Consider the following 11,240-nt stretch of genomic DNA (forward strand, 5'->3'; position numbering starts at 1 on the left):
TTTCAATTGTTACTCTTACTTGTATTATTTTAACACGTAAATATAGAAATAATTGATAATTATTATGCGCACTTATTTACACCGATTAAATTTGAAAATGAAGAGTACTTTCTTATTCCGTCGTTAGGAGCGTACTTGTCCAACCGATCTGGTGCTGTCATCTTGCGCACGTCGATAGGAAGAATTCACGCGCATGCGCGATGCTGATGTGTCATCGCGAACAGCTGATAGGAGCAGCTGTAGAAGACGGTAGAAGACGGCGGGCGTGTGACGGATCAATTGTACGCGTCGCTGTCAAAAAAAATAAAAATTTTGCCAAGAATATAATTTTGTCCAAGTACATATGTTTAAATAAATATCGTTTTAAAATTATCATGGCATTTCTGGAGGTTCGTTAAATGACTCCCTTGTAATTTATCTTAATTTATGATTCTTTCTCGACGTATCTGTATAATTATGTTATCGTTTCTTTTTCGACACTGGATATAACCTAAAGTTTTCGACGCTAACCTTACGCGTTTATTATCTTTTTAGTGGAGACGCTTTAATTTCTTTGACTTGAAAAAGGAAGTTGATGCAGGAAAAATCGCTGTCGCATTTGGAGTAAGATTTGTTTTCACACACTATAATATAAATTGGGTGTATTTATTCTTCCACAACAAAGAAAGAGGTTCTCTATTCTAATTGATAATTTCTCATACAGGATGCGCAAGTCGCCGCAGCTACCAGTGGCAATGGCAATCTCGTATTTGGGGATAATACAGGCAATATACATTTAATAAATAGGACATATGAGATTACAACGTTTCGAGCTTATGAAATTACGCTGGTGTTGGCACAACAAGTCCAACATTCTACTTTTCTGTTCACTATTGGTGTAAGAGTACCACACTATGATCACCTTTCTTGCAAAAAGTAATCCTTTAATTAGATTTTGTAATTAATTATTTTAAAATAATACATTAACAGGAGGACGAGGTCGGATGCAATCCTACTATAAAGGTTTGGAATTTGGCAAAACCAGATAAGCAAGGTAATCCAACATGTGTTCGAATAAGCAGAGCCATACCTAGTTACCGGGCAGTCCCAGCGACAGCTTTATGTGTCCATACTAGTCTTACATTAATGGCTATTGGATTTGGAGATGGTTCTATTATGCTATATAGGTAAATAGAATATATTCCTTTTTTTCTTTTTATTTCATTATTATCATTAGGTTATTATTAATATCAAAGTTCTATTTTCTTACAATATACGTTTATTATTTTATTATATATTTTGTATTGTGATATAATATATAAACTATAACGCACAAATATATTTTTTTTATATTCAAATTTTTCATTTTTAGAGGTGATCTCACTCGAGAAAGGAAAAATAAAATAAAGGTTTTGAAGGATGCCAATCTGTCCATTACTGGTCTCGCAATAAGAGCGACCGGTAAACAGACACATCTGTTTGTTGCTACGCAGAACGGTGTGTTCTTGTATAATATTACTGTTAAGGATAAGGAATTTAAATCTACTTTGGATACTATGGGCTGCATGCGAAAATGCAGCGTGCTCGCTGAATCTATGCAAGACAGCCATTTTATGATTGGACGTAACGATGTAAGCCACATATAGTTTCATGCTCCTGTTTTCAATTACACACATAAATAAAAAAAAATCTTAATTATCAAATTTTTAGGCTATTTATTGTTACACACCGGATGGCAGAGGTCCATGTTATGCAGTGGAAGGTCAAAAGATAATGCTAGAATGGTTCAGAACATATTTAGTGATAGTAGCGAAAGAAGCAGCAAATATTCCGAGAACAACAACGACTATATCTGCTAAGCCCAAGTAATTTATGCAAGCATGTTTATTTTTCATGATTTTTTTACATTTATGTTATAATACATATATATTAAATTTCAACAGCACAATAGAACCAATACCTCCTGGTGTGGATAAACATATTATTACTGTGCTTGATATCCAAAACAAGTTTATCGTATTCTCTGCACCTATGGTATCTGTCCAAGCAGTTCTGTCTGAATGGGGTGGATTTTTTATACTTAGTGGAGACAACAAGTTGTATCATTTAGATGAGAAAGATCTACAATCAAAGTTAGCACTACTTTTTAAAAAGAATCTGTATGATGTTTCCATAAGGTATATCGAATATTTAATTACAATGAGATTAAACCATTAAGACAACTTTTAATAATATGATATTGTATATATTTTATTGCAGAATAGCTAAAAATCAGCAATATGATGCAGAAGGTCTCATCGACATTTTTCGTCAGTATGGAGATCATTTATATTCCAAAGGGGATCATAATGGCGCTATAGAACAATACATAAAGACTATTAGCAAATTGGAACCATCTTACGTAATAAGAAAATTCTTAGATTCCCAACATATTGATAATTTGACCACGTACTTGCAAGCTTTGCATAAAAATGGACAAGCAACCGAAGATCATACTACTTTATTGTTAAATTGTTATACTAAACTTAATCATACGGATAAGTTAAAAGAATTTATTATGGTAAGTCTACATGTGCAAACAATGTTTGCTAAAATATGTGATGTGTTTACAAATATATTTTATATACATTTAATATATTGTCATATATAATTTAGACAAAAGATCGCGAGGTTGATTTCGATGTGGAAATAGCGATTAAAGTTTGTCGCCAAGCATCGCCAGAGGATGCTTTATTACTCGCGCAGAAACATGGTAAACACGAGTGGTATCTTCGTATTCAAATCGAAGACAAACGTGAATACAAAAAGGCATTGGAATACATGGCAACTTTAGAATTTGATGAGGTATTATATTTATACATTATATATATATATATATATATATATATATATATATATATATATATATATATGCATGTGTATATACATGTGTATATTTTCTATAAGAGTAGATACACATTTATATTGAAAAATGCTTCAAAATTTTTTTAGGCAGAAGCTAACATGAAGAAATATGGAAATATTTTAATAGAAAATGTACCAAATGAATCTACACAGTTTTTAAAAACTTTATGCACAAATTATAAGCCTTCCGATAAACCACTTGTAGATCAGGTATGCATATATATCTCACTCTTTCCTTTTATTGATTTTAATTAAATTATGATATAAAAAACAATTATAAAATAGACATTCACTTTGTTATCTTTTTCTTCTTTGTAGGAAGCATTAAATGGCTATACAGAGCAGCATGTTGATAAAGCCAATCCAGAAGATTTTATTCATCTATTTCTAAATAATTCTGAACGACTTGTGGAGTTCTTAGAGCATTTAGTTAAATCAGATACAAGGTTGTAATATCTCATAAAAAAGACACAGATATTCTACCATGAAACTAACTCTGTTTTCTCTTATATTTGTAGGTGGAGTACACTTGTGTACAATACATTGGTGGAACATTATTTACATGTTTGGTCAGCTTTAGATAATGATGTAGCTAAAATACAGTATGAACAGAAAATTGTACGACTTTTGCAGAATTCCGAAGCTCATTATGATAAAGACCAAATATTAATACTTTGCCATCAGCATAATTTCAGAAAAGGATTGCTTTTTCTTTATGAGGAAAGCAAACTGTAAGTCACTGTCATATATTACATTGTGAGAAATTATACAGAACACATTGATATATAGAATATCAATATGGAAATATCTTGATATTATTTAAGATATCAAGAAATATTAAGATTTCACTTACGCGAGGGAGACAGCGAACAAGTGTTAGCCACCTGCAAGAGATTTGGTCATCAGGATCCTAATTTGTGGGTACAAGCCTTATGGAGTGTCGCTAAAAACAAGGATGCACCAACAAAACTCCTCGCAGATATATTAGCTTATATTGGTGAATATTTTTTGAATATATATTAGTTATATTCAATTACAAATGCATCAAACCTATTGATTCAACTATTGTTTGTTCAACAGCTCAAGAAAGACTGTTGTCTCCTTTGATGGTTATTGATGCAATTTCCACATCACTGACCTGTACATTGGGAGATGTTAGAAGTTATTTATGCAGTGTATTACGAACGGAAAACGAACAGACTCAAACTGATATAGAATTAACACAAAAATACAGAGCTGATACTCTTAAATTACGGGAACAAATAGAGGCAATAAAGAATAACACGATAATCTTTCAAGGTTCGCGATGTAGCGCGTGTCATCATCAGTTAGAGTTACCATCTGTGCATTTCATGTGTCAACATTCATATCATCAACAGTAAGCTTTCCTAATTATTTTTATCATTTGTATACATATAAACTTGCTATCACGTAATTTATTTCGATTTATCTTCTTTTTCTCTAACAGTTGCTTTCAAAGCTTTTCGGAAAATGAAAACGAATGTCCAGCGTGTTTGCCAAATAACAAGAAATTGTTGGATATTATAAGAGCACAAGAACACTCGAGAGATTTACACGAAACATTTCACAGTCTTCTCGATCGAGCGGAAGATCCATTTTCTTTAGTGGCCGATTATTTTGGTAGAGGTGTTTTTAAAAAATTAACAGTAATTACTGATACGGACAAATCGTTACCTACACCAACTAAGTTGGAGGAACCTAAATTGAATTATGGACCGGGCGCAGAAGCAAGACTCAGATTAACTGAAGGAAAGAGTTCTATTACAGGTACGATTTACTGTTAAATTTTGCGAAATCAATTATATAATGATTAATCATTACGCCTCTTCCAGTAGGAAAAACAGAATCTCGACGAGCCGGATACGATGTTCCTACATTAATAACGGAAGAACGTTATCGAAGTTTTGCAAAGCCGGACGTATATTCTTCGTCATTAGAGGCGAATATATTGGGAACAGGAAGCGGTTTATCGACACCACGTGGTAATTCCGCTAAAGCTTCCCCGATACCAATCAGAGAAGCTCGTATTTTGAATAGTACCACTCCAAAATCATCACCGATCGAGAAGTCTTTCGTTCCACCAAAAAATCCTATTGTGCCATTAAATCCTTTCGAGATTGATGATTATGATGAATCTAAAAATCCCTTTGCAAACGACGACGATGATGATGCAAATAATCCTTTTAAAGATGACGATGATAATGATGGCAATGATGATGACGATTACAATAGGAATCTGAATCCATTTGGTAGATAAACTACAAACAGATATGTATGTATACTGATAAATGAAAATATAAAGCAAAGAGAAAATATTGTCAAATGCATGCTTTAACAACAAGCGTTATATAATGAACTTTTGAACCTAATATATTATGTATAAATTTGTATAGAGTATATATATATATATATATATATATATATATATATATATATATTAATTTTATATGCTGTATAAAATCTCACATAGCATTAATATTATATTTCCTTCACTTTCGCAAGTTGAAAACTATCTGCTGTGCAAATTTTATCTATCTATAAGGTTTAATATATATCAGAATTAGAGTAAAGAGAAATATTTAAAGAGCTATGCTTTTCAATCTTTGTGTAAGTGAGGAGATAATAACTAAATTCTCCTAATTTAAAAATGCTGAAACTTGAGACAAAAAACTCTTAAAATAAAAATTTATTGAGCGAGTTAAGAATATATCAATCTTGTCTATTGTAAGATTATAAAAGACTATAAAAAAGAATCAAATAAAAATTTTAAAAGATTAATTGCCGATTGGTTGATGAAAATTTATATTATTTTGTTCATACTTAGTTAGTTTTGTTACCTCACGATTATAATTATTAAAAATAAAAGTATTAATCTTTAAAATTAAAGTGAAATTAAATCCACAAGTATGGCAAAGATTATTATAATAATAATACCTTTGTATGCTATATTTGTTTGCTTAAATAAAATGTTATGCATGTAAAAGTATCTAAAGAGAAATTAATAGATATAAAATATTGTAAATTATAATATATTAAGAATAAAAAGGAGAAATAAAAAATATATAAATCTATATACATTTATATATGTATATTTACTAATTTTTGTATTATCCATTTATTATCTAATTTATTTAAAGTATAGGATTTTTAAAGGATAAATAAAAAAATTATGTAAATATTTCATACCTAATTTCTCTTTTTAAAAATTAATGCCCTCATCAATAAAATCATACATACATGTATGTATTTATTATAAAGTTTTTTTACGTAATATATTTTTTTATTCATAATATTTTCTAGAATTGCCAATTGAATTTTACCGCTGCACCATCACGACGCCACTTTATTCATCGGATAGCTCAGAACTCAGTGGGTAAAATGATTTCTCAATACTCGATAGACCTTGAACCGTATCACCTCGTTCAAAATAATAGATATATTTGAATAGGGTTAAAATCTTTTGTGAAAAAAAACAAATCCGTTATTATACGAAATACGATAAAAGAAAATGTTTCTTCCTCCTACATCTCGAAAGCAGGGAAGAAAGCCGTTTAAAACCTTTACCCTGATGTTTAACGCTCGTTTTTGTCACGGTGGTAGCACTGATGATGAACTGACGTCATTGTTGAGTTCCGAAATTGAAATCAATAAGCGATGTGCAATGTTGTGTGTACATGCATCATAGCGGTAGGAAATGGCGATTATGTCAAAACATCGTGTTAGATCTCATTGCGCTTGATCGTGGAATCGACGACATTGAATATTAGTAAAATGGCTCGTAACAGCAAAAAGAAACTCGCGATATTCGCGGGTACATCAAAGTGTCTAATTTACGTAAGTATCCTTGTCTGAATAATGCCTATTTTTTAGCTTCTTTTTTTACAGTTCTCAAAAAACTTATATATATATGTTAGATTTAAAAATTATTAATTTATATTTTATGGATGTACACACACACACACACACATATATATATATATATATATATGATTTTTATATTTAATAATCTACTTAGAGAGAGAGAGAGAGAGAGAGAGAGAGAGAGAGAGAAAATTTATTAAATTTTATTATTTTTTCATAAAACAATGGAATTATCATGAACTTTCAAAAGGTTTATTATATTATGATATGATATTACAATTTTATAGGATTATTATTATTATGATTTGATTTTATATATTTATGACTGATTTTATGATATTAAATTATATTAAAACATATTTATACAAATTATGGATTATGTATAAAATATTACTTATTTTCTTTATATGAAGCTTTATTAAAAATAATGCAATTTTTTTAGGCAGAAGCAAAGTACTGTGCCTCTGATATGCCTGGAGAAATAAAATATTATGAGTAAGTTAAATTTTATAATGCTTCAATAATTTTACTATTAGTTTTATAAAATATTTATATGACTTATATGCATGAAAAATTATATTATGCAATACAGTTTACATTGCAACCAATTGTAATACATTTTACAGATGTTCAAGAACAGAATATTGTTGCACTTTTGGTTGTTGCGTGTCACCTGGACTCCATTTCCATCATTTATGGTATTATTGGTACGTGAAGTCAATAACAATAATTCTTTTTCTGCTCTAATAATAATAACAATAATTATTTTGTACAATTTACATCATGTATAATATAAAAAATAAAACTGTTTCAGGATTCTGGTTATAATCATGTTTCTTGTGTGTTCTGGTGGTGGTTGGTGGTATCGATACTGGTTGCAAGGCAGATATAGAGCAGCAGCTTCAGCTATTCCAACTCGATCTTCCTATACCAGATCTCAAAATTATCTTCGTAATGGATCATGTCAAGCGCAACAAGCTCGTATTACATACAATTCAGCAAGAAATACCGTTCTATTACATCGCATGTGGAAAGGTTTATATCCTTTTTTATTTTATGAACAAAGCCTGTATATAAAATTCACAAATATTTATATAAATTTTTATAATAGGTCCTCAAAGAAATACAGCAGTGTCAACGTGTAACGGTAATGCAACTACTTCAACGCACTATCAAAATATGAACGTAGTATTAAACGATACTAGTTGCCCTTACTATCAATTATACGGTCCACCACCTAGTTATGAGACAGTGATAGCACAGACACGCGGCAAAATTTCTACTCCAGCGTCACCGGAGTCCTCTGCGCGACTGAATCTACAAACGGCGAACGTGATACCAAATCCGAGTGTATCGCAGTGTTTCTTCTATACTTGCAATTCTCCAGCTAGGTTGGTAGACGGTAACTCGAATCAAAGTGATAACGCAACTTCCCGTCAACTCGACAATCACGAGAGTGTTCCGTTTGCACATTTCTCGCAATATTGCGTAGCGAATGGCACTATTCAAAATATGTGCGTTCCTTTGGAATATCCAAAGGATTCGATCGCTTCTGGAGGAAGCAATTTTAGTCATAGTTACCAAAATAGTTCACAAGGGCTGCCAGGATATTCAACAGACAGATCGCCTGATGTCTCGAATGCAGAAAACGCAACTCATGGTTATGAAGTTCAGAATGCAGAGGGATGTACAATGCTCAATATTGATGCTGCAAGTAGCAGCTACAGAGAACACAGTCCATGGCATAGAAATGATCAATCTGTATTAAAAGTTCACGGTAAGATTACCGTGCAGGATGAAACTCGTGCGTCTCAACAAAGATGTGCGACAATCGCAGAGACGTGCATTTCCTCGCCTAGATCAGAGGAGAGCGAAAGTGAGAACGAACTGAAGCGTATATGTCCTGTGATCGTTGCGACGCAAAGAAACTTGCCGAAACAACGTATGGGTTACAGCGGTTCTCTGCGATTACCGCGTAATCGAACTGGAGATGTCATTTATCATGGCAACAGCTTCCAAAGAATTTCTTTCAAAGCTTCGTCGAGCTCTCAACGATGCGCTTTTAATTCCAATCGAATGGCAGCTTCCGAGAACGCACTTTGTAACGCAATTGTTCCGAAACAAGCGATAGAAGTTGCGAGTTCTTCTCAATCAAATCCATCCAATAATGTGATATTAGAATCTTTTATTTTTGAAAATGCACAATTGCCTCCGAGTGAAAATGTCGAAGAGGCACGTGGTCTTCGTATAATGAATCGGAGTACAAACTTTGATCTTGAAAGTAAACATAAATTAAACAGATCGAAGTCGCTAGACTGAATATAAATTGAAATCCTTACCATTGTATTATGCGATGCTTATATATTCTTGTATGTCTCTGTTATTCGCGCGTAATTTGTATAGCAATACAAACATAATCGTTCGTTATCGAGAATGATAGAATAATCCTCACCTGTTTTTGAACTTTGCGATAAAAAACGAGGATTCTATTTTTTATTAAAAGTAATGTGATATATTATTTTAACACATGAACGTATTTAATGATATATTTAATGTAGCATTATTCCATTTATCGACTTCATATTATTTCGTATTATTTTCATGCATCTTTAAATATCGAATCATATGATTGAATCTTGTGTGAAATGTATATCATTCATTATTCTCTTGCAGAATTAGCGAATATAATATTAGACGTAGACTTAAATTGCACTTTCGCAATATTTTTTGCAAATAATACTGCAATTCCAAAGCTAAAGCTACTTTTTGATTATTGGTATTAAGTATTATCTAAATGTGATAGGTGATAGTATGTTCTTACATACGCCAATAAAGCGTTATTTCTGATATCTGCGACACTGCCATGAAAAAATATTTTTCAACGTTATATTAGACGCTAATCTAATTTTTATTCCCGCACTATGGTTAACATAATTTAAAATTTCGGAACGGTTAAAATAATGTTTCAGCAACGTATTATATTTCCACAGTCAGCGGACCAATTTAATCTACTTACGCACAAAAAAAGAATATCAATTATTGTATTTCATTTCTCTATATTGTAATGATATGTAATCAATATCAAATAATTATTGCACCTTTTTTTTAATCCTCGGATAAAAACGCACTTATGAACAAAAACAGAAGAGACTAAGGTCTTTAAAAGAATAAAAAAGGTCTTCACAGAAGAGACTAAGGTCTTTAAAAAAATTTTTTAAAATAATATAAAATTTATTTTTGAAATATTATAATATAAATTTCGACGTATTTTCTAGCGATAATATTGATATCGAACTTGACGATGCCGAAATAGTCTCATTTTTCGAGTTCTATTTCAAGCTAGTCAAGCCAGTCCTCTATATATATATATATTTAAGCTTTTATCACACATATATGTGCACATTAATATTATCTCAATATTAAAAAATGCATCAAATTAATTACTATACATTGCACACGTATTTAAAGGTAAGATATACATAGTTATCCGAAGCAATTATATAGTTTGTTCATGATTAAAGCAAGAATATACTACTGTAATAAAAGTGCGACCGCAAAAAAATATAAAAAGCTGAAAGCCGTTTAAAATTGAACATTAGAAAAGCACGAACGTGAGAAAATATATACGATGGAAACAATTTATTATTTGATTTAACTTAATAACATGCGATCGTATTTGCAAATGCATTTTTATAATATTTTTAACAATCGTGGCAATATTAATTGTAACTGTTGATCGAGATTATATCGGTTAGATAAATTGGATTAAGTCACTGGTTTACACTTGCTATACTTCTTCGATTATTTTTTGACACATATGTATAATATACAATCAGCATTTTTTAAGGTCGCAGGAATACTATGTTGAATACGCTAATCCTTCAATTTAGATTCTTGAATTATAATAGCGGTCCAAGAAACGCATACGTGCCAATAGCGACAAGTCCGTTAGATAAGTAAGAGTATTGGATAAGCGAGAGGCAGTCTCGTAGCCAAGGAGGTCTTACTTTAAAATGCAAAACAAAATAAAAGATATATATATATATATATACATAATTATTTTTTGTAACCGATCCTAATTAATAAATGGAGGCTGTTTAATGAGTCCGCGTGATTACACCGTAAGCTTGTACTATTGTATATCATTTGTATATATGTACAATCATACACATATAATATAATATATAATATGTGTATGATGTATGTATATACACGATATATTATGAATCTAGAAGAATTTCTAGTCAAAAGCCACTATATTTGTGTGCGTGCGTAGCCTGCGTGTCATATCGTATAGCTTTAATAAGCTTTAGTTTGAACGATCTTCTTATTGTAATGTGCAATTATATATTCGCGCGGAATTAATGACACTATGTAAGATATGCTATACTAATGTGAAAGAATGTCTGTCCGAAATAAAGACACCAAATATTTATTCACATATATACATCTAAGATAATGTATACTTTTAGTTT

At 31.1% G+C, this 11,240-nt stretch overlaps 2 protein-coding genes across 4 annotated transcripts; both read left to right on the forward strand.

Annotated features, from left to right (window-relative positions):
• Positions 1 to 229: 229 nt before the first annotated feature.
• Positions 230 to 6,322, forward strand: Vps11 (vacuolar protein sorting 11). 3 transcript variants are annotated; one of them, XM_072893195.1, is made up of 17 exons: positions 230 to 389; positions 535 to 603; positions 704 to 877; positions 970 to 1,166; positions 1,352 to 1,610; positions 1,690 to 1,844; positions 1,923 to 2,156; positions 2,239 to 2,539; positions 2,635 to 2,823; positions 2,971 to 3,093; positions 3,202 to 3,329; positions 3,402 to 3,614; positions 3,708 to 3,880; positions 3,964 to 4,261; positions 4,352 to 4,671; positions 4,737 to 5,176; positions 6,205 to 6,322. In XM_072893195.1, exons 1-16 carry the CDS (start codon positions 375 to 377, stop codon positions 5,159 to 5,161), a joined length of 3,273 nt encoding a protein of 1,090 aa, XP_072749296.1. In that variant the 5' UTR covers positions 230 to 374; the 3' UTR covers positions 5,162 to 5,176; positions 6,205 to 6,322. The 3 variants fall into 3 exon arrangements, with proteins under 3 accessions (XP_072749296.1, XP_072749295.1, XP_072749297.1); XM_072893194.1 differs by lacking the exon at positions 6,205 to 6,322 and having other exon boundaries at positions 4,737 to 5,280; XM_072893196.1 differs by lacking the exon at positions 6,205 to 6,322 and having other exon boundaries at positions 4,740 to 5,280.
• A 222-nt stretch (positions 6,323 to 6,544) lies between these two features.
• On the forward strand, positions 6,545 to 11,212 carry LOC140666243 (uncharacterized). Its single transcript, XM_072893200.1, has 5 exons — positions 6,545 to 6,738; positions 7,208 to 7,260; positions 7,392 to 7,472; positions 7,580 to 7,800; positions 7,877 to 11,212. The coding sequence occupies exons 1-5, from the start codon at positions 6,676 to 6,678 to the stop codon at positions 9,082 to 9,084; spliced, it is 1,626 nt and encodes a 541-aa protein (XP_072749301.1). The 5' UTR covers positions 6,545 to 6,675; the 3' UTR covers positions 9,085 to 11,212.
• Positions 11,213 to 11,240: the final 28 nt, after the last annotated feature.

This window comes from Anoplolepis gracilipes, chromosome 5, assembly GCF_047496725.1.
Source record: "Anoplolepis gracilipes chromosome 5, ASM4749672v1, whole genome shotgun sequence".
In the NCBI taxonomy this organism is placed as follows: domain Eukaryota; kingdom Metazoa; phylum Arthropoda; class Insecta; order Hymenoptera; family Formicidae; genus Anoplolepis; species Anoplolepis gracilipes.

Bases quoted from the DNA above. Each gene is read 5' to 3' on its own strand.
- Vps11 (XM_072893195.1), top strand. The intron at 1,845-1,922 runs GTAATTTATGCA...AAATTTCAACAG, and splicing joins ACTATATCTGCTAAGCCCAA to CACAATAGAACCAATACCTC. The intron at 2,157-2,238 runs GTATATCGAATA...ATTTTATTGCAG, and splicing joins CTGTATGATGTTTCCATAAG to AATAGCTAAAAATCAGCAAT.
- LOC140666243 (XM_072893200.1), top strand. From the start codon at position 6,676: ATGGCTCGTAACAGCAAAAAGAAACTCGCGATATTCGCGGGTACATCA. The intron at 6,739-7,207 runs GTAAGTATCCTT...CAATTTTTTTAG, and splicing joins CATCAAAGTGTCTAATTTAC to GCAGAAGCAAAGTACTGTGC. The intron at 7,261-7,391 runs GTAAGTTAAATT...TACATTTTACAG, and splicing joins GGAGAAATAAAATATTATGA to ATGTTCAAGAACAGAATATT.